Here is a 21,751-nt window from a genome sequence, read left to right as displayed (position 1 = left end):
TGTTCCTCTCTGCCGGACCTGCCGGGATGAGGGAAGGTGTCCTACACTGCCCTGCACTGCTCAGGAAGCAGAGAGCTGGGAAGCTGTCTGGCATGGAAGGCTCTCTGCCTGGTGTGCTGGGATGGAGATGCTCCTGCCATCCCCTGTGCTGAGCTCCCCCTTCCCACGAGGGTAGGAAGTGCTGCTTTGGGCTGGTGTGGGGGAGCTCTGCCCGGTGCCCTGTGCAGAGAGGGAATTGCTGTGCCAAGTGCTGGGAGCACAGTCCTGCTGCACTTGGGGGACCAGAGGGACATTGCTCTGTCCTCACAGAGCTGCTTCGTATCCCGGTGCTTCTGGGACAGGGGAGCAGCCCCCATATTGCTGCCTGTGCTCTGGGAGTGCTGCCCCAAGCTGTGTGGGGTATCTCGGGTAGGGGTGAGGCTTGGGGCCAGCCCGTCCCTGCAGCTCCCGGGGCAGCACGCTGCCTGGGTACACCCACAGAGAAGCAGGGTGTCCGTGGGAGTGCAGGTGGGAAGTACTGCTCCATGGCTCCACATCAGGGTCCCTGCTGAGGGTCTCTGGGCTGGGCACCAGTGCAGGGTGTAGCCAGAGCCCTTTGCAGAGCAGCACCAAGCTCTGCCCCAGCCCTGTATTGAAGCTGAGGCATTTTTAGCTCCCCAGTGTACCCCTTGTGCTCAGAGCTGTACTTCCCCCCTCAGAGCTTAGAGAGGGTGCTTGGCACGAGCTGTGAAGGCAACACTCTGTGTCACTGCTGCTGCCCTTCCTTTTCCTCTCTGGCATCCCACAGGTGTCAGTGGGACATGCTGTTCCACTGGGCACCCTCACCCCCAGGGCTGCCTTCAGCAGCAGGTGCAAGCTCCCTTGTACCTTGGTGGGCACTTCGTACTCTCCTGCTGTCCCTTTGGTCTGGCTCCTGGCTGGACACACAGGATGTCCATTCCCTCATTCTTGGCAGTCCCGTGGTGCTCCTCTGCTGTCGGGAGGATGCTTCCCCCCAGGGCTGGGGTGTTGGCACAGCGTGGATGACTGCTCTGGGGCTGCTCCTCTCCCTGCAGGTCCTGCCCATTGTCTTGGCTGCTGCTGGGCTCTGGGTGCCATGTGGCCCTGCTGTCCCAGCCTTGCCCTCCCTAATTCTGCTCCTGTTCAGAGCCCTCATTCCTGGGCAGTGTTGGAAGGGGGGGTCGTGGGGTTAACACCCATTAGCAGAGCCGGCTCACACCACTCTGCTCAGCAACTCTTCACGGAGCTCAGTCTTTAAAACATCATCAAAAAATCATCAAGAGAGAGAGAGGCAGCACATTCATTTCCACTGCCCACTAATTCTAATGGATCTGGTGTAATGGGCTCCCACCAGCACGCTGGGGCAGCCGCAGGGCTGGGGCCGGCTCTGGCCTCTGGGTAGCCGCTCACTCAGAGCCAGCTGGGAAGGGCTCCCTGCTCCTGTAGGAGTGGCTTCCTCTGAGGTCTGAGTCCTTTCAAGTTGGAGCTGGCAAGCTCTGGGACTTCTCTGGCCTCTGAGAAGGAGCCTGTGCCCATGTGTGGGGCAGGGGAGGGAGTTCTGCCGGTTCTGCTTCAGCAGAGGTAGTCTAAACCCTTCTGCTTATGTTATCTGCTTGGTGCCTTCCTCTCATCTGGCCAGAAATGATCCTGCCACACTGGAAACCTGTACCTCTCCCCAGAGGCAGCTGAGAATACTCAGTGCTTTCCATAAAAGAACTGCTCGAGTCTGATTCAGTTTGTGCGGGTGCCCTGAGATGCTCGGGACCCGGTCCTGGACCATCCCAGAAGGTGGGTCTGCACAGTGGTCAAAGCTGCTGCAGGTCCTTGATTCCCTTCCCAGCTGTGCTGGTCCTCACGTGTGAATCCAGGGCGTGACCCTGCAGTGCTCCTCTGTTGTAGTCAGGCCATGCTGAGGCCCCGCAGAGACCAGCCCCTGTGCTGTCCTGCACTGTGAGCTGGGGAATCGGCCGCAGCGCAGCAGAAAAGCTGTGCTCCTTTGTTAGCTCTTCCCGGGCTCCGAGAGCAGCAGGGCCTTTGTTTGGCCTGAAGCTGGAATCCAGGAGGCACAAAGAAGGAAGGGAACGGAGGTCCTGTGTCTTGCAGAGCTGGCGCCAGGGCTTTGCTTGGGCTGGGACTGCTCCCAGGGCTGGGCCTGGGCAGCCCGAGAGCTCTGGAATGTCCCTCAGCTGTGACAGTAGGAAAGTCTGTCCAAGTCACTTGGAGCCCCAGAAATCTCTCACCCAGAAGGAGCAAACCTCCTGCCCTACTGTGAATGTCCTGAGCAGAGTGCTGGGAGCCACATGGAGCCCCCCAGCCCCAGCATGGTGCCTCGAGGAGCAGCAGTGACCCCCACACCAGAGCCCTGGGCAGGCAGGGCAGACCTTTTCTTCCCGGGAAGTGTTCAGGTGCAGGAGGGCTGGGATTGCTGCCTGCCTGCTTGCTGGGGAGGTGCTGGGCAAACAGGAAACTGGAGCTGGGATGATGGAGCCATGTGAGCCCTCAGCAGGAGCCCCGCTGTGCCCTGCTGACCGTGATGTCCTCGTCCTGCTGTGCAGGAGAGGCTCCGCACCAGGGAGGAGGACTTCAGGTCACCCAGTGCTTCCCGAGTCCAGGCAGCTGGCTTGGGCTCAGCAGCACAGCAGCAGCAGCCACAGGTGGCTCAGACCAAGGCAGGATGAGGTTTGTGATGTGTCGGGGTCCCCCAGGAGCACTGTCTGCAGGTGCTCCCTCCAGCGCCGGGGCAGCCTCTGCCCCAGGGAGCTGCTGCTCATTCCTGCCTGGCTGGAAGTGCTGGGCCCAGGCAGCCCCCGTGCCGTGGCTGGGGGGGATGGTCCTGGCTCCCCTGCAGTCTGGGGGCTCCCTGCCCATGCCGGGCTCTGGCAGCACTCACAGGGGCTGGTGCCAGCAAGCAAAGGAGGCAATGCCTGTTAGCCTGGCTGTTGCCTGGTTATTTCCTCTCCCAGTATTCACAGGCTGGCAGCTGTATATTTTCCAAGAATCCAGTTCTTGAGCTGGGAATTGATGTCTGTGGGGTCTCTCCTGCAGCTGAGAGCTGCAGGAAGGTGTGGACAGGTGGGATGTCCCAGTGACACCTGTGCATCACAGGGGGGAGAGTCCAGCAGCACAGCTAACTACCCACTCCCTGCAGTCTGTCATCCTCCTGAGGGCTCGGTCTCTCATTCCAGCAGGACACACGCAGTTGCAGACATCTTTCCCCGGAGGAGTCCAGGGCTGATTTAGGCTGAAATGAGTAAAAGAGCCTTGCCTTCCTATCTGGGAAGAGCAAGCCAGGACAAGCCCTCGTGCTAGAGTCAATCCATCCTGCCCAGGCTCTGATGGTGTGCAGACCCAGCCTCACTCTCCTGCACCAGTTCACGAGCACTGGTGGTCTCCAGGCCTGGTACTTGTCAGTGCAGGTGCTGACCATGAGCCTGGGAAGAAGGGCTGTGCACTCCCATCATGGCAAACAGACCTGGCTCTCCTAAGGAGGCTTCCCAAGGCTGCACCATGTTCTGGCGCTGTGCATGGACACAGCCTGGCTCAGATGGGCCCAGGAGGCCCCCCAGTAGCTGAGGGTGGCCGTGCCCTTGGTGGGACGCAGCCAGGGGCCTCTGCACCATTCACTGTGGGCTGCAGCAGCTCCTGGGTCCCTGCCCTCCTGCTGCTTCCCTCTGCAGTGAGAGCCTTCTGTGCTGCAGAGAAGTCAGGGAGAGGAGGGGGACCTCCCTCAAACGCCTCCAGACCCCTGCTCACCTCCCCACGTCGTGCCTGCTGTGCACAGACCCTGCCAGGCTTGAGGCCAGCGCAGCTCTGCCTGGATGTGGACCAGAGGCCCCTCGGCCTCCGTGTTGTCTCTGGAGCTGAGCAGTTGACTCCCTGCTTTTAATAGAGAGCTGGGAAGGCACATTATGGAGATGAGGGTGTTATTTGCATAACGCTAATTAGGTAATTACAAATCATTTTGCTATGAGCTGAAGCGTGTGCTGTGACATAACGTTTATTAGTCATTCCATTCAGGCCCCGCTTAGTTAAGTCATTTACTGCACTAACTACTGAAGTTGGCAATAAAAGGTAAATGCTGGTGCTGGGTGTGAGGCTGACACGACACCCCATGAACTGTGCCCGTGGGGGGCCGTGTGAGGCAGAGCCCGGCTGGCAGGTGTTAGCAGGGCAGAGCACCGTGCAAGCCTTGCTGAGGAGCTGCCTCTGAGCCCTCTGCACAGGCTCCTCTCGCCTGGCCTCACTCACTCCTGTGCAGGGCCCGTCCAGGGCGGGCACTGAGCCCTGGCACCGGGCTGTCTGCAGGCACTGGCTCCTGGAGGAGCTGATTTCACTGCTCCAGAGCTGGCAGCTCTCTGTGAGGGTGGGACACAGGGCAGGGAGAGCTCCACAAGCCAGTGGAGCTGTGAGGGGCAGAGGGAGGGAGGAGGGAGGACTAGCACAGAGCTCTGATTCTTCTCTGCAGGGGAAGACATGGACTTGCCTGTCCCAGCCTCCTGGGCTCTGCTGCTGCCTCAACCCTTCCATGTGGGGATGGCAGGATCTGTCCCATGGCAGACCACCTCCTTCCCAGTCCCATGTTAGGCACACCTTTCTCTTCCAGAGCCAGATGAGCCATTTGAGTTCATTATCGTGTCACTGACGGGCCAGACGTGGCTCTTCGAAGCCTCAACATCAGAGGAGCGGGAGCTCTGGGTGCAGGCCATTGAGAGCCAGATCCTGGCCAGCCTGCAGGGCTGTGAGAGCAGCAAAAACAAGGTAAGAGCTCTTGGCCAACTTCTGTTCCATCTTCTCTGGCATCTGCTTTGCCACGTTCCTCCATGTCCCACGCTTGCCTGTCTGTCCATGCTGAATCCTGCCTTGATCCCTCTTCTCCCAGTGGGAGTTCAGTCCTGTCCTGGGACTATGCAGTTCCCCCAGGTTTCTTGTCACCTCTTCCCTGCCTGGCTCTGGCCCCACAGAGTACTCTGCATCCCATGTGGCTGGATCCTGCATGTTCATTCCCTCCCTGGACATTCCTGCCCTTTCTCCCCACCTTGGCCCGCTGTCCCCTGCTCCTCTGGCACTCCAGACCTGTTGTCAGAGCCCCCATGCTGGTGGAGCGTGGGGTGCAGGATGGGTGGCAGGGTGTCTGGCCTGCAGTGAAGGGCCTTGTGGGGTTCCTTGCAGGCTCGGCTGGGCAGCCAGGGCGACGCGCAGGCCATGCAGGCCGTCCGCACCGCGCGCGGGAACAGCTTCTGCGTGGACTGCGACGCACCCAGTAAGAGATCTGTGCTGGGCGGGGGCTCACCCTGGAGGGAGGGGCTCCGGCACCCCAGGCACCCCCTCTCTCAGCCCGCTGTGTCTGTCCTGTCCTCTCCTGCCCGGGACCTGCTCTCGGGGCCGGCGTATGGAGCACACTGCCACCCTGGCCTGTGACCCCTCTCTGGGCAGCCTGAGGTCCTGGCTCTCGCAGGGACACTCAGCTGGGAAGGGCTCTGGGGGGCAGGTGCCTGCAAATACGGGTCTGAACCGCGGCAGGCGGGCTCGTGAGTCTCGGCAGGTTATTAACTGTCCCCACTGATGCTGCTGCCCTCAGATCCGGACTGGGCCAGTCTCAACCTGGGCGCTCTCATGTGCATCGAGTGCTCCGGGATCCATCGCAACCTGGGCACCCACCTGTCCCGCGTGCGCTCCCTGGACCTGGACGACTGGCCGAGCGAGCTCCTCATGGTCATGACGGCCATCGGCAACGCACTTGCAAACGCTGTCTGGGAGGGAATGGTGGAGGGGTACCCCAAGCCCACGCCCGAGAGCAGTCGGTAAGGGAGGCGGTGAAGCCCAGAGGTGCTCCCCGGGAGCTGCCAGGAGGGCTGGGAGGCACTGCAGGGGTCGGGAGCAGCCGTGGGGCAGCGGGATTCTCCGGGTGCTCCGTTCCGGGGGTCGTGCCTCTCCTGCCACCCTGCCGGGGCACTGCGCTCCACGGCGAGAGCTGAGGTGCCGAGCCGAAGGGGTTAACAGAGACGGCTTGCCGGCGTGGCGCGGGTCTCCAGGGCCTGTCCTTTCAGGCCCTTGTCGGTGCGGATCGCGCCGCGCCGCTGTCACTCAGGCCGACAGGAGCCCATTCTGCGCCTTATCAGCGCCGGGCCGGGTCAGGCCGGGCCCGCCGCGCATGCGCGGCGCGCCATTGATGGCCGCGCGGCGGCCGCAGATGGAGAGAATGGCAGCAGATAGCGGGGCGCGGCGCGCATCGATCGGCCGCCCCGGCGGGACGGACGCGGACACAGCCTTTGTCTGCGCCAGGCGGGACGGCGGCAGCGATAAGGTGCCTCCCGTGGCACCGGGCTGGCGTGCGCAGCGCTGGCCTTTCCCCGCCGCCGGCCGTGGCCCGCGCGCAGGCCGGGGGCAGGGACGGTCCCCGCGCCGCCGCAGGCGGGCACCCAGCACCGGCGTGAGGGGCTGCGGCCTGCGGGGCACACGGGCCGGGTGTAAGCACGCCGTGTCCGTGGGGGCGGTGAGCAGGGGCAGGAGTGCAGCGGGTGTCAGGAAGCTGTCCAGAGTGGGTGACAGAGGCTCGGTGGCACCTGTGGGCACAGGGGCACGGCAGGGGCTGTGCAGAACGTACCTGGGTGTTCACTGCTCACACGAGTATGTTCACATGGCACTGCTGATACTCGTGTCCTTTGTGCACGGGGCCCAGGCAAATTGTCTCAGCTGTGCCCGTGACCGTGTCCTGTCTGGCAGGGAGGAGAAGGAGCGCTGGATCCGGGCTAAGTACGAGCAGAAGCTCTTTCTGGCCCCACTGCCCCAGTCGGACATCCCACTGGGGCAGCAGCTGCTGCGGGCCGTGGTGGAGGATGACCTGCGGCTCGTGGTGACACTGCTGGCCCATGGCACCAAGGAGGAGGTGAATGAGACCTACGGAGACGGAGACGGGCGCACAGCGCTGCACCTCTCGTGCGCAATGGCCAACGTAGTCTTCACACAGCTGCTCATCTGGGTAAGACAGAGCCTGCGCCTGCACCGCAGTGCTTCTGGTGCTATCCCGGTGCTTCCCACCTCCCTGCTACCTTTATCCATCCTGCTTCCGTGGGCTCCCCCACACGCCCACCGGCACTGACCTGCCCACCCTCTTGGCCCCTCTCGCTGCCCGCCCTCCCAGCTCCGTGCCCCTGCCGCTCCCGTGCCCTGGGCACACGGTCCTAGGCGGCACTGACCGGCCGCTTGTCTCTGCGCAGTACGGCGTGGACGTGAAGAGCCGGGACGCGCGGGGCCTGACCCCGCTGGCCTACGCGCGGCGGGCCGGCAGCCAGGAGTGCATCGACATCCTGCTGCAGCACGGCTGCCCCAGCGACAGCGCCGGCACGCTGACCCCCAGCCTGCCCCGCCGCAACGCCAACGCCAACAACAACGCCTGCGCCGCCGCGGCCCTGGAGCTCAGCGCCGGCCCCGGCACGGCCTAGCCCGGCACGGCCTAGCCCGGCACGGCCGCCGCTCGCCGCACCGCTGCCTCCAGCCCTGCCGCGGGGCTCCGAGAGCCGCACGGACGGGCCCGCGCTGCCTGCCCCGCCAGAGCCCTGCCCCGGCCAGCAGCAGGCTGCAGCCAGCTGGGAGCCGGCATCCCGCTCCTCCGCGCTGGTTCCAGCCGCCCTGGCCGTGCAGCTGTGCGGACCCAGTGTGGCAGCTTGTGGAGGGCTCTGCATTATCACTGGGGCGGCTCCAGTGCGCCCCGCTCTCGTGACCGGTACGTGGATGGGGAGGCAGTTCCTGCTGCTCCCCCCACATCTGTAGATAAAGCAGGGGCTGGGGGCAGCTCAGGTGTGTGGCCTCCCCTGCACAGCAGCACCAGGGACGCTGATGGCTGCGCCTGCTCCCTCAGGGAGGTCAGTGTGGTCGCTTCCCTCCTGCTGTCCCTCCGTGCAGTGGTGCAGGGGTGAGGTGGCAGCAGGAGGTGCGTGTTTCTCCATTGCTCCCCGTGCTCCTCTGCTTCTGGCCAGTGCAGGAGGGCTGCACGCACCGACACTGCTCCCCGCGTGCTGATGCAAGGGTGGCACCTCCCCAGCACTGCCCCCGGACAAAGGCCTCCCCAGCCTTCCTGGTGACCTAGACGGGGAAGAGGATGGTCACCTCGGGATCCCCAGCTCTGTCTGTCTGTCTGTCTGTAGAGTCACTGTCCTTCCAGGTTAAAGCTCCAAGCCATACACAGTGTCTCCCTCAGAGCCTCCCGCTGGCTCCCGCTGCTGCCCAGGTGGGGCTGGTCTCCAGCTGAGCAAGAGGAGAGGAGAGGAGCATCTCTCTCTGCATTGGGGTCAGGCCTCTAGCTGAATGCTGGAACCTCAAGGCTTTGGACACTGCTATGGAATGTCTCTGTCACTTGTGTATAAAATGTACATTGGAAATATTTATATGGACACTCTGTATATACGGTTTCTTTTCCATAAGTTGCCCTGTGTGTGTTATCTGCAGCCAAGGAGATAAAGGCCAATAAAGCAACCCACCTCCTGCCAGGCCAGTGTCTCTGTGCTGCCTTTGGGGCCTCCGATGCAGCCCTGGTTTGCAGCTGGGTCTGGTGCCTCTCCAGCCCACACTGACAAACGTTCAGCCTCTTCTCCTGGGGCTCGGGCTCTGGTAACAGCAGTCCTGTGCCAAACCAGGCTCCTGGGACACGGCAGAGTGCTGAGGGGAGATGTGCCAGCCTGGGGCACTGAGGGACAATGCCAGAACCTGGCCCCAGAGGAGTGCAGAGCTCTTTGGGATGGGAGATGGGCACAGCAGAGGGGTGTGCTGGAGAGGGGACACGCAGGGCAGGAGGGCTGGGCCCGCTGGTCCCTGTGCACAGGACAGCAATGTGAGGCTGGGCAGGGGGCGATGGGCTGCCACAGCGAGCGAGGAGTGCAGGCTGCAGGATCATGGAGTCCCAAGGCACAGGCAGACCCTGAGCGCTGAAGGGAGCCGTGTGTGCCCTGCCAGCCCTGCCTTCGCACGCCTCTCATAGCTGTGGGCAGAGCAGGGCCCCAGGGCCGGCAGTGCCGGGCTGGCTGCACCCGGGCCACACCACAAGCAGCACTTTGGGGCTCCAGTGTTTGTGCTGTGCTGGGCTCCAGGCTCTGCTGCCCTGCGAGCGGGCACAGGCCTTGGGCCCCAAGCCTGTGTGGCAGGGCTGCAAGGAAGGGAGGTGCCAGGACCCCCCCAGCTGCCAGGGGTACCCTCAGATGTCCCTGTCACACCCCTGCTGCCTCCTCCTAGTGCCCTGCCATGACACAGCTGCCTTGCTGGGGGCTGCAGACGGTGGCCCCAGCCCCTCCACTCCTTGATGTGTTCTGGCTGTGTGTGCCCATGTCAGCATCCTCAGCCTGGTCCCAGTCCTGGTCCTGGTCCCAGTCCGGCCCCTGCACCCATGTCACCCCTCATTCCCGTCCCCTCGTGGTGCCCATGGGTGCCCCCACACCGGCCCTGGCCCCAGCCCAGTGCTGGGTTTGGTTAATTTCCTGGCGACTGCATTAACGGGAATGGAAGCCGAGGGACGGCAGCTCCTCTGGGGCCCATTAATCATCCCCCTCAGACAAGCTGCCTTGATTACAAGTGGCAAGAAATTCATTAGGGCTGCGGCTCTGACAACTTTTATCTGCGCGGCTGGATCTGACTCATTAGGCAGCCAAATTAAAGCCATGATGGGCCCTGATGAAATTCACTGCTTGTTTATCTTGTGCGATCTGATACATCTGCCCATACATCATCTCCCGCGCGGGATCCCGCCCTACCCAGCCCTGGCGCCTCCCTTCCCATCCCAGCCCTGCCCCAGGCCCCCGGCTGCCCAGCCTGGGCCCAGCTCTGACCCCAGAGCCCCCTCGCCTGCCCCACACTCTGCCTGTGGCACTGGGGCTGGAGCTGGGGCTGCGAGCCACGACCGTGCCACCGGGAGCCACGCGGGGACAGATCTGGAATCAAAACCATGCAACACTCTGAACTGGAAGGGACCACAGAGATATCAACGTCCAAGGTCTGGGGTCACACAGCCCCGAGCACCCCCACAGCCCCTGCAGGGCACCCGGAGCCCTGGCCAGGTTCTGCTGGCAGTGGCACTGCTGTGGGCACACAGCCCTGTGGGGACAGGCCCCGTGCCCTGCTGCTCCCACAGACTGCAAACAGGGGCTGGGGATCCTGGTGATGCCCTTTTGCTGGCACCTGGGGGCAGGGAATGCCACCAGATCCCTGCAGGCTCTGGCACCGTCCCAAGGGGCCAAGAGTGGGCCAGACCCCAGCCCAGCATTATCCAGTGTTGGAGCACATCTGGGTGCCAAGGTGGCCAGTGTGGCTTCAGGTGGCCCTGGGCCAGGGCAGGCTGAATGAAGCAGGAGCTCCCTGTCCGTGTTCAGGGGCAGAGGTGTGTGTCCATGTTTAGGGGCGTGTTTAGGAGCCGTGTCTGTGCTCAGGGGCAGGAGCTGTGTGTCTGTGTTCAGGGGCAGTGTCTGTGTTTTGGGGCAGGAGTCAGGTGTCTGTGTTCAGGCTGATGCCAGGGAGGGCACGGGCCAGCCCTCTGCTCTGCTGCACACCGGAGCACTGTGCCAGGGCAGCAGCAGTGGGGCTGTCTCTGAGTTACGTGGCCCCAGCAGCAGCAGTGACCACGGCAGCTCCATGAGGACCGTGCCCCAGGCAGCCAGCAGCACTCACATCGTCGAGCAGAGGCTGGAGCCAGGGCAGGGAGGTGGGTGCCACAGGACAGGAGCCATGGGGTGCAGCCTCATGCCATGAGTAAATCCACGCATGCAGCCTCTGGCTGGAAACCAGCCATACCACAGGTTTGCAGCGCTTCCCAGGGAGCCTGGGCACAGCCAGGAAAAACCCCACCGGGCACAACTTACAATGGAAGCCCCATGGGACTTCTTGCAGCCCCAGCTGAGCAGGCACAGCTTCCTGGGGATCTGCAGGTGGGCATGGGGCAGCACCGTCCACCCCGAGGCTGCTGGGATCCTGCTGAGCACATGCAGAGGTGGCCAGAGCAGAGATCCTGCCACAGGGCTGTGCCTTCGTGTGTGCAGCCAGCCTTGCCTCTGGGGGAAAAGGTGTGGCAGTGTCCCAGCGCCTCGGCCTGTGCTCACTCAGGCACAGCACCCACAGCCTCCACTGCAACGCCTGCACCCTGGGCTGTCCGTGGGAATCAGGCCTGGGGGTGCAGACACAGCACAGGGAGTCACAAAGCCCTGAGGGGAGTCCAGCCTCATGGACTGATGAGGCTGGACTCATGGACAGTCCCCTCATGGCTGACGGGGACACTGGACAAGCTGGCACAGGCTGCAAACAAGTTGGGGAGGGTCACAACCTTTCCCAGGTGCCAGCCATTGGGACATTGTTTCTCCCTTGCCCATTGTTCCTCTCCTGCACCTTCAGCTAGTCCTGGAGCTGCTGGCTAATGAATAGTACCAGCACCATGTTATGGGCCATCACATCTTCATGCAAGCCCCTTGCCAGGGAATGCTGAGGACCAGCTTTCTTGTGCTGAGTGAGTAAACACTCTGTGGGATGCAATCCCTACTCCTTTCTCACTTCTTTAAGAACCACCATACAGGTAAACAAGTGGACAGGTTTGGGTAGGGAGAATTCCCTTGTAAATGCTGAAATTGCCTTCCTTAGGGCAACATAAGTCTTGTTTTATGAATGCATGTATATATATGTGTGTATAAACATATTTATATAGACAAACATGTCCATGTACAAGCACACTCTATGAATTTATCTGTGTGAGTCTGCACCTGTATCTACCTTTTACTCTGTGTGTGCACACACGTGTGTGTATCCCTGCACATACGTGTACCAGTGCTTGTGTGGAGATTCCTTCCCTGGCAGTTCCTGCTCCAGGACACAGGGTAACAGCCAGAAGCTGGTGGATGGGAAGTTCCAAATAGATGCAAATGAAAAAACATGCTAGGGAGTAGTTGGGCACTGGTCCGGGGGCCCGAAGAGGAGGGTTGCCCACCCTTGGAGATACTGGAAGTCAGATGGGCAAATTCTTCAGCATTTTTAATGGGACAAGCTTTGAGCAGGTGTGGGAGCAGAGACCTCCCAAGGCCCATCCAACCTCATGGCTCAGTTGTCCTGGGTCTGTATTAACTGCCCAGTTTCTCATTGTGGCTCTCCTTCTCCCACAACCCCAGTCTGACCCAGCACCCAGAGCTCCAGCTCATGGGGGCCCCCACAGCTCTCCAATCTGAGGAGGGGCCACAGCTGCTTTGGGCAGTGTGGGCAGTGTTGGGCACTGTGCTCACTGTGCAGTGTGGGCAGTGCCCTCACCATGCTCACTGTGCAGTGTGGGCAGTGCTGTGCCCCGTGCTCACTGTGCAGTGTGGGCAGTGCCCTCACCATGCTCACTGTGCAATGTGGGCAGTGCCCTCACCGTGCTCACTGTGCAGTGCTTTGCTCTCCGCTGTGCAGGAGGCACCAGAGCCGTCACAATGCTCAGGGTTCACAGGGAGCTCTGCTCTGCTCTGCTCAGTGCCAGGAACACTCTGCTGCTCTGCAGCTCTCTCCAGCAGCGCTGGTGACAGCATGAGTCTGTCACCCCCAGCAGCTCTGCACAGAGCTGCACCTCTGCAGCATTTGTGGGGATTTCAACATGGCTGTTTGTAGGGCTGCAGTGTGTGTGGGCTCTGGGATGGTCTAATACAACAACAACAAAACCCTCCATGCAGCTAAAAACTGTAGGTGTTGGAACAACCTCAGCAGCAGTGCATGGATGAGCATGCAGTGGAGAGGGAGTGCTCTGCACGCAGATTTTGGGTGGGCTGTGGCCTCTGTGGTGGGGGTTGTGGGTTAAAGACACAATAAGTGTCTTTATATATATATAATAACAAAAAGTGCTGCCACTGAGGCAGGACATATCAAGCCAGTGTCAGTTAGAAATGCCCGGTGGAAATAGGGAGTTCTTGGACGTTAAAATAAAATTTGACTCCTTTTAATGTCACTGCCCCAACCCTGGAGCAGTGGACACTTTCTGGAGTGTTGTGGTTAACGTGCACTGCTGTGCTGTGGTCGGCTGTAGTGGCACAGACCCCTCATGTGGACACATTTGTAGTGGCAGAGCCCTGTGTGCAGCTGCAGAGTGGCTTTACCCTGCCCCTCGCCCTCCCACACAGAGGTGAGTACCCGTTCTTGTGCCAGAGCCATCGCTGCAAGCAGCTGTGTCCCTTTGCAGCCACGCAGCACAGCTGAGGTCAGTGCCTGTCCCAGAGCAGCCCCCACCCGAGGATGGAGCAGTGGTGCAGCTGCAGGAGCTCTACCCCAGCCTGCTGCAGAGGGAGCAGACAGTTTTCCTGAGAGCAGGGTGCTGGGGGCTGCTGCCAAAGGACATTTACTCCCCTGATCCAGAGGAAATGCCAGCAGGTGTTGCTGCCTGGACAGGGCAAATCCATGCTGGGGATGCTGTGAGCAGCACCAGGCCAGGCGTTTCCTGAGGGTACTTTCTTGTTTCCAGGTCAGTGGTGCAGGGACAGAGGCAGGTGTCCTGTAGTGGAAGCCAGCTGCGCTGAGAAACCAGATCCTGAAAGGATCCCACAGAACCCTCTCGGTACCTGCAGCAAATATTTCTGTGGAAAGAGCCACCCACCAAGGACAGCGAGAAGCACAGCTTTGTCCAAATGACTGCTCTGATCTCAGCTGTGCCTGTTGGCCACGCCACCCAACTGGAGCCAACAGCCAAGGGACAGGGACAGCCACCCCCAGTGCTCCAAAGCTCCAGGGCACTGCAGGACCCAGCTCTACAGGCTGAGCATGGACCCCACACTCCAGGTGAACAGAATGCACCTGCCAAGGAGGGAGGGGACATGGGGAGGGAGCACTGCTCCCCAGGCAGCACAGAGACAGCCCAGCCCTTGCTATGGCATCAGGGGAAGGTGGAGCCAGCTCTGGCTGCCAGGGATCGTTCCTGCTCTCCCAAGCTTGTCTCCCAGGGAAGGTGACAGCAGCTGGCTGGACCGTTTGTGACCCAAACTCCCTATCAAACCTGTGAGCAATTGGTGCCCCACCAAACCTTGGAGAGAGCCCTCTGGCTCTCCAGGAACCTCTGGTGACATTGCAATGGGTGCTGCTGCCACAGCACAGGATGGGAGCTCCCGTGCTCCATGGACTCACTGACGTTTGTCACACCAGAAGTTTTCCCAGGCTGGACACCCAGGGAGCCTCGCAGCCCTTGTGCTGTAGACTGGGCATGCAGCTGTGCCCTGTGCAAAACGGGGTCTTCGTGGGGTTCTGGGGCTGGGCTCTGAGATGGCTGGCTGCCGAAGCAGCATCTCGTGTGACAGCTCTCAAGAACAGAGCATGGCTGGCCTGGATGTGCGAGCCCCTTTTGTTGCCCCTGTCCCAGGGCATCAGCACCAGGAGCCGGGCCCGGCAGGGGTGCTGTGGGTCTGCAGCAGCACAGCATTCCCCCGCTGCGGGACGAGCTGCGGAGGCGCTCCCGAACCATCCTGGCCGCGGCTCCGCCGGCGGGAGGGCCGACCCGGGGCTGCTCCCGGGCGCCTCCCGGCCCGCCCCATCCTCTTCTGTCCCGCTCTGGGCCCCGGCCCAGCAGCGGGTGCAATGAGCCGCAAGGCCACGGCTGCGGCTCGCACAGCCTCCGGCTCCGCGGGCCCGGTCCCGGCACCGGCCGAGGGGCGGTGAGCCCCGAGCCTCCCCTTCTCCCGCTTGCCGCCCCGGCCTCCGCGGCCGCCTCTCGGCGCCGCCGCCCGCTGCCGTGCCCGTGTCCCTGTCCCTGTACCTGTCCCCAACCTCTCCCTTCCCTGCTCTCCTCCTCTGCCCGCGCCGGGCCGGGGCCGCGGGAGCCCCGTTCCCGCAGCGAGGAAGAACGTGGTCTTGCTCCATAGAAAATAATTTATTGAAATCACAGCTATACACGGGCGGGCGCCAGCGGCAGCGAGGGCCCGGCCCGGCTCAGCCCGGCCCAGCGGGCGGCCGGGGCCCGAGGGCCAGGCGGCCGCGCTCCCCATGGCACGGACAGAAGGACACGCTGCCGTATGTACAGAGTTTACACGGAATAAATAAGGGACATGTACACAGGAGTGGGAGCGGGCGCTCGGCCCGCCCCAGGGTCCGGGAGCGCGGCCGGGCTCAGGGCCGGGCGCCCTGCTCGATCTGCTGGTGCTGGCTGCGCACGGCGAAGCGATTGACGTGCACCGGGATGGGCACCACGATCTTGGGGTTGCGGACGGGCTCTCCCGAGCGGTTGCTGACATTGCCGGCCTTGATGCGTTTCCACTTGGCGCGGCGGTTCTGGAACCAGATCTTCACCTGCACCTCGCTCAGCTTCAGGGCGTGTGCGATCTGCGAGCGCTCCGTCAGGCTCAGGTACTTCTTGCAGTGGAACTCCTTCTCCAGCTCCAGCAGCTGCTCGCTGGTGAAGGCCGTGCGGCGCCGGCGGCTCTTGCCGGCCCCGGAGCCCGGCGGGGGCTGCTCGGCGGCGGGGCCGCCCTTGCCCTTGCCCTTGGCTCCCAGCGCGGCGCCGCCGGCCGCCCCGTCCAGGAACGGCTCCTCCTCGCTCTCGCCCGCCGAGCTCTCCTCCTCCCGCTCGCTGCACGGCGTCGCCGCCGACTTCACCTCCAGCTTCTCCTCGTCCGAGCTGTACGCCTTCCCGTCTGCGGGGCACACAGCGTCAGTGTCCGCCGCACCCGCACCGCACCCGCACCGCACCCGCACCGCGCCCCGCACCCGCACCCCGCCCGCTCCCAGAGCCCCGCAGCCGCGGGGAAGCTCCCCCCGCTCCCCCGGCCGGAGGCTGCAGCTCCTCCCGCCGTCTCGGGCCCCGTCAGCACCGCGTCCCGCAGCGGCAGCCCCGGCTCCAGCCCCGGCTCCAGCCCGCAGCCCTGCTCCCTCCCTGCCCTTCTCCCCGCAGCCCGTCCGGCTGCAAGGGGCAGCACCGACAGAGCCGGCGGGCTCCCTGGGCTCGGACCCCCTCAGCAGCTGCCCATCCCCATCCCATCCCCGTCCCCATCCCCATCCCCATCCCCATCCCCGTCCCCATCCCCATCCCACGGCCCAGCCGCAGCAGCACCACGGTCTCGGTCTAGCAGAGAACATCACAACGCTTCAGGGCTTGTCTGGATCTCCGCACAGGAAAGAACACCCACACCTTCTCTCTCAGCTCAGCCCTCCCTGTCTCTTCCCAGCGCACCAGACCATCGATGCTGTTAGAAAGTAGCCAGCCAGGAGCTGAAGAACTGTCCTGGAAACAGCATTCAGAGCCAGCTCTGGCCCGGCAAACCTCTCTGCAGGGCTCTACAAGACGTGGGGTACCCACTTCTGGCTCTCCCTCCCTAATCCAAGGATGCTCCACAGCAGACTGTGCAGCCAGGGAACAAGGTGCTGAGGCAGCCGATGCTCAGGGCTCAGCTACGCCCAGCAGTGGGCAGAGGGGCAGGACAGAATCTGTAAACATTTATCACCCAACAGACAGCACCTCATGGCCTCATCCAGGCAGAATGCAGTGCTTGGATCATGGCCGACACCTCTGTTAAGATGCCTGTGAGGATATTGGTAGGGTGCTGGTGTATGAGTGTATGAATCTCGTCCTTGCAAGCTTCTTGTGTCTCAAATTGCTGCCTGAAGGATTAAACAGCCATGGAGCAAGGGAGGACACGGTGGGAGACAGAGGGAGGAAAGAGGCTTGGAAGACAGTCACTTCCATAGTAGAAGGGCTCAAAGTGAGAAGATGCTCTCAGCCACAGACAGGGGTCATGAAGGGCGGACCCACAGCTATGCACAAGCAGGTGAAGAAGATTTTCTGTCAAGCTGAGACTAGAAGAGACCAGAAAATTCTTCAAGTCTGACCCAAGAGCAGGAATCGCTGCTGGAAGGAGTTGTCCTGAAGCACTGCTGCTCTATATAATCCAACATGCACAAGGAGGAGCAGCAGCTCTCCAAATTTCTAAGCAGTATCCAGGTACTGGCACATGCAGCCAGGGCCCCTGGATTGCTGGCCACCTTTCCTCATCCCAGTGGGAAATGCAGAACAGCCCTCAGAAGCCTGACTGCAGGGTTTAAATACACAAACAGAACTGCAGGAGACTACTTGAGCGAGCCCAGAAGACATTCCTGGTAGCCTGGTGACTGTGGAGCTCCCACATCCCTTGTCAGTCCTGCAGCAAGCCTGTGGCTTCCTGAGACCAGGCTTTGGAGATCTGGAATCTTCTCCCTGCTCTTCCTGTTTCCTACAGTGGGAAAGAACACCTTCATCTCTATCCTGCTGCAGAGTGATTTCTTTCTTCCTGAGGGCCAGGGGTAGGGGAAGAGACTTCCCATGTGCATAGAGGGTAAAGACCCAGAGATTTTGTGCCTGTGGGGCTGAGGATCAGCAGCAAGGAGCACTTTGGCTGCCATTGCACACCCTGATGCAAGCACTCTGATGAAGAGAAGAAGAGCTTTCACTTCTGTGTACCACCTCTCTCTGCTGGAGCATGGGGCCTGACAAGGTAAGAGAGCTCTTGTGAGGAATTCAGTGTCTTCCCAAGCGCTCTTTAGGTCCTGCCCTGGCACTGCAATTCCCCAGGGAGGGAGGATGGCATCCCAGCAGCCACACCAGCAAACAGTGCTCCTAGGGCAGCTTGCTCCTGTCAGCCCAGGCTGTGCCCCAGGAGACTGGAAGAAGACTGAGCAACATGATGGTGTGCAAAACAGGTGCTGTCTCTGAATACTCTCTTCTGAACCAGACTCCAAATTTTAAATGAAGCACTCTCACATTTGTGTCTTATAAAAGGGCTGGGTTTGCAGTAAGGAACTTGGAACTACTTGATAACGTAACCTAAATTGAATGTGTTCACAAAGAAAATTGTATATTGGTCTGTTAGTCACCTACTATGTCACTAGCAAGGAAGGAATGAGGGCAGGGGATGCCACCCATGTGGCTGGGGTGTACTGAGACGTTCAAGGCCTTTGAACATGAAGGGAAGCTGCCACGAAGCAAAGCATCATGATTGAAAAATCAACGAGAAGCAGTAAATGAAGAACAGGGTTGACCTGCTGGTTTGTTTTACACAAAGTCACAGCTGTTCATTGATCTTGTCAAAGACATTGAAGAGAGTCCAAAGGGGGTCACAAAAATGTTCTGAGGGCTGGAGCACCTCTGCTGTGAGGCCAGGCTGAGAGAGTTGGGGTTGTTCAGAGTGGAGAAGAGAAGGCTCCAGGTAACCCTTACTGCAACCTTTCAGTGCTTAAGGAGGGCTTAAAGAAAGACAAAGAGAGACTTTAAAGTCTCTTGTGATAGAACAAGGGGTGATGATTTTACCTAAAAGAGGGTCGATTAAATGAGGTATAAGAAAGAATTATTCACAATGAGTGTGGTGAAACACTGGGACGGGTTACCCAGATAAGTAGTGGGTACCACATCCCCAGCAACACTCAAAGCCTGGTCAGACAGGGCTCTGAGCAACCTGTGTAGTCGAAGATGTCCCAGCCCATGGCAGGGGGGTTGGACTAGGTGGCCTTTAAAGGTCCTTGCCAACCCAACCCATTCTGTAAGTCTGTGATTATGGATGTGGACAGCATGGTGAAGAGACTTGAGTGTCACAGGTGACAAAGCTACCAGGGAAGTACCTGGGTCAGGAATGGGTGTTGTGATGAGCCCTGTGTGGGTAAGGGGAACAACAGAAACTTCACCCTGTCCCTGGCTGAATGTGCTGTCACTACAGCAAACCAAGAAAGTCTCAGACTCCTGCCTGAATCTCAGAGGAGATCTGTACAGCTCAGGAACAAACCTGCTCTCACAAGAGGTGTGGAGAGCTGGGGATGTTCAGTACCCTTACACCAGGGGTCATAATTTGTGGCAGCTGTAGAAACAAACCTGACTTCAGGCGTTGCTGCTTCTCACCACCAGTTTACCCAATTCCTCTCCCTGCTCGAGAAGGGTGGCAGTTGCTGGAAGCAAGTTTCTAACCCAGTGGATGCAGAGAGAAGTCCTAAAATAGTGCATTAATTCCTTTGGCTGCTCCTGTGTCCACAGACACCTGCGTGATGGAGATTCTAACAGAGCCTAGGGACAGCAGCAGTCACTCCAGAGTGTAAGTCACTAAATGTCAGCAAAACTGTCAAAAGGGGGCATTTATTCTTCACAAGGTTCTTCTACAGGTAAAAAATCTGTGGAACATCTTGCCATCTTGATGTGGCTGATGTCAAGGTTATCCCTCCTTTCTGGTGGACTCCAGGGGAGATTAGATAAGGCCACAGAAAACAAATTAGTTGAAGTTTACTAAATATACAGAAACAACACTTGGCACAGGAAGTCTCTGATGTGCAGATGGTTGAATGTGAGGGAAATATCATTTTAGAATTGACCACTGAACAGGTTGTGCTCTCTTGCTCTTCCCTGGACAACTGCTTTTGGTCAGGGCCACAGATTGGATGTGAGAGCAAACTGCATTATAGATAGTTTTTGATGACTCCTGTTTACATGAATCATCTTTCTATTCCTTAGTGCTGGAAAAAGCTCACAACAACCCTCCTGAGCCTCCTGTAAGATGATTGTAAAACAAGCCCCACTGTCCATCTCCAGTTTTGTCTGGTACAGCCAGGAGAAGCAGCAGGTAAATGAGAAGGTAGGCACATTTGGCCTGGGCAAAGCAGCCCACAGAACTGGGTCCACATGGGCACATGCCTGTGCAGAAGGACAAGCACCCCTCATGGCTGCAGAGCAAACCCAGTGCTGAGGCAGCAGGGCATGAGCAGCAAGACATCTTCCCTTCCATCACATCGTCCAGTTGCAACAGGAAAAGTCTTAGAGGTAGGATTTCTTGGATTCAGAAGTGGCCACTGTCTGGGACAGTTCATGTGAGTCCCTTGGGAGCAGAGAACAGACTGGGCTCAGTTATGGAGGAGCCAAGGAGGGAGATGAAGCACAGTGCAGTTTGTCTGCTCACACACGGGAAGGGTGAGGTCACACAGACCTGGTTTTGGCCAGGGCAGTGAGAAGACTTTCACAAAAAAAAGTAAGATTGCATTGGGCTTTTGACTCAGCAGCGAGGCCAGGGGAGCACCGGGGGAGCACCCAATAACCCACACAGGCAAGGGGGAGGCAGAATGCCCCCATTGTCCTACTTGGGGTGAGAGGTCTGAGGAGTACCTGAGTGAGTGAAATGCTCTTCTGAGGGATGAACAAGGCAGGGCAAGGAAGACACCTGGGCTTACCCAGGAGAGACTAAGGAGAGGATGGAGAACAAACAGCCAAGCACTGCAAGAAGCAGCAGAGACTGTCAGCACACATCCATGCCAAGAAGCCTGTGAGACAAAGGTGGATCCCGGGAGCGGCCAGGAGAGACAGTTCAAGAGAGGCCGCAGCAGAGAAGCAGCAGCTGGCTCGTCTGTGTCCTGCCGCAGGGACCCCGCACGCCCCGTGCTGCAGGACCTCGGGAGGAGAGCTGAGTGCTGGACTGGCTGGGAAACACGGAGCAACAAGTCTCCGAGGCTGGTGCTGGCGCGCTCGGGGAGCGGTCGCAGCGCACAAAGGCGCGGACCCCGACGAGAGCGGTTCCCGTCGCACCGGGGGTCCCGGGAGGGGCGCTACCGCTGCCCGCGCCGTCGGGCTGGGCCGGTGCCGAGACGGCGGGCGCGGAGCAGAGCGGGGCTGCGGGACCTGCGGGGCGGGCTCGGGGAACTTTAGAGAGCCGGCAGTCCAGCACGGCGATGCCGGGAGGCAGCGACCCGGGCCGCCGCAGCATGCTGGGGACGAGGCGCAGCCCCGCGGGACCGGGACGGGACCAGGACCGAGACCGGTGCGGGCGGGGAGGGCTGCGGACCGAGCCGTGGGACGCCCGGCCACCTTGCGCCTCGCCCGCCCCGGGCCGAGTGCCAGGACCTCGGAGAGCTCCGTGCGATGCTCCGGCCGCTCTCTCGCCCCTCCTGCCCCGCGGCCCGGCCGGGGCAAGCGAAGTTTGACTCCCATCGGGAACGGGTCCGGGCCTGGGACGGAGGGGAATCGGTTCGGTACCCCGAGCCGGGCCGGGAACGCAGCCCAGGGCGGGTGCCGCCGCCGCGACCCTGCTGCCCCGCTGTCCTGCCCGGCACCTCGGCTGCCGTGCTGGCGAGCTCCGGCCCGCGAGAGCGCCGGCCCCCGGTGCCGCTGGGACGGCGGAGAGGAGCCGGGCAGCTCTCCCCGGGCTGCGGCGGTCCGGGTGACGGGGGCGGCTGCTCTCCGCCGGGCAGGACGGGCCCGCGCCGCTCTTACCTGCCAGGCCGGGGAAGGGGTCCGGGAAGTGCAGCGGCGGCTCGGCCGGCCCCTTGTCGCGGCCCGGGGGCAGCTCCTCCGCCTCCAGCCCGTCGGCGCCGCGCCGGCAGCCGGCGTCGGGGGTGGCGCGCGGCGGGGGCAGCTCCTGCGGCGGGTAGAAGCCGTCGGGGGGCTCGGAGAAGCTGGGCAGGGCGGTGGTGAGCGCCACCATGGAGGGCACGGCCTGGCCCAGGCTGGCGCAGAAGGTGTTGGTGAGGCGGCCGGCGAAGGAAGCGAGCGGGGCCAGCGGCGGCAGCCCCGACTGCAGCGGGGCGTGGGACAGCGCCTGCGGTAGCACCAGCGGCCGGTACGGCATGAACATGGGGTAGCCGGTGTAGAGCAGGTGCCCGGAGCGCGGCGGCGGCGTCCCGATGAGCGAGTCGATGGAGAAGGCGGTCCCCTGGCCGCCGGGTCTCTGCATGGCGAGCGGGCGCCTCCGGCTCAGCCGGCACCAACTTTCCGGCGAGCTCGGGCCGCCGCCAACTCGCCGCGATCCCGCCGCCGCCGGGCCCCGCCGCCGCGGCCCCGGCCCCG

The 21,751-nt window shown here is 61.4% G+C and overlaps 2 protein-coding genes across 2 annotated transcripts in view; one reads left to right on the top strand and one right to left on the bottom strand.

Moving 5' to 3' along the window:
* Positions 1-8,486, top strand: part of AGAP3 (ArfGAP with GTPase domain, ankyrin repeat and PH domain 3) — a 74,942-nt gene extending 66,456 nt beyond the window's left edge. Inside the window, exons 14-18 of the mRNA XM_039726475.1 lie at positions 4,604-4,758; positions 5,170-5,260; positions 5,579-5,801; positions 6,724-6,979; positions 7,218-8,486. Coding sequence (XP_039582409.1) covers positions 4,604-4,758; positions 5,170-5,260; positions 5,579-5,801; positions 6,724-6,979; positions 7,218-7,442 — 950 coding nt within the window. The 3' untranslated portion in view covers positions 7,443-8,486. The remainder of the gene's footprint in view (positions 1-4,603; positions 4,759-5,169; positions 5,261-5,578; positions 5,802-6,723; positions 6,980-7,217) is intronic.
* A 6,469-nt stretch (positions 8,487-14,955) lies between these two features.
* Positions 14,956-21,728, bottom strand: GBX1 (gastrulation brain homeobox 1). The gene is made up of 2 exons (XM_039726495.1): positions 21,179-21,728; positions 14,956-15,602 (listed from the first exon to the last, which is right to left on the bottom strand). Exons 1-2 carry the CDS (start codon positions 21,636-21,638, stop codon positions 15,079-15,081), a joined length of 984 nt encoding a protein of 327 aa, XP_039582429.1. The 5' UTR covers positions 21,639-21,728; the 3' UTR covers positions 14,956-15,078.
* Between the last annotated feature and the right edge of the window lie 23 nt (positions 21,729-21,751).

Source organism: Passer montanus, unplaced genomic scaffold (genome assembly GCF_014805655.1).
Source record: "Passer montanus isolate IOZ18808 unplaced genomic scaffold, ASM1480565v1 scaffold59, whole genome shotgun sequence".
In the NCBI taxonomy this organism is placed as follows: Eukaryota; Metazoa; Chordata; class Aves; order Passeriformes; family Passeridae; genus Passer; species Passer montanus.
This window is presented reverse-complemented; position numbering and strand designations above follow the sequence as displayed.

Bases quoted from the DNA above. Each gene is read 5' to 3' on its own strand.
- GBX1 (XM_039726495.1), bottom strand. From the start codon at position 21,638: ATGCAGAGACCCGGCGGCCAGGGGACCGCCTTCTCCATCGACTCGCTC. The intron at 15,603-21,178 runs GTAAGAGCGGCG...TGTGCCCCGCAG, and splicing joins CCCCTTCCCCGGCCTGGCAG to ACGGGAAGGCGTACAGCTCG.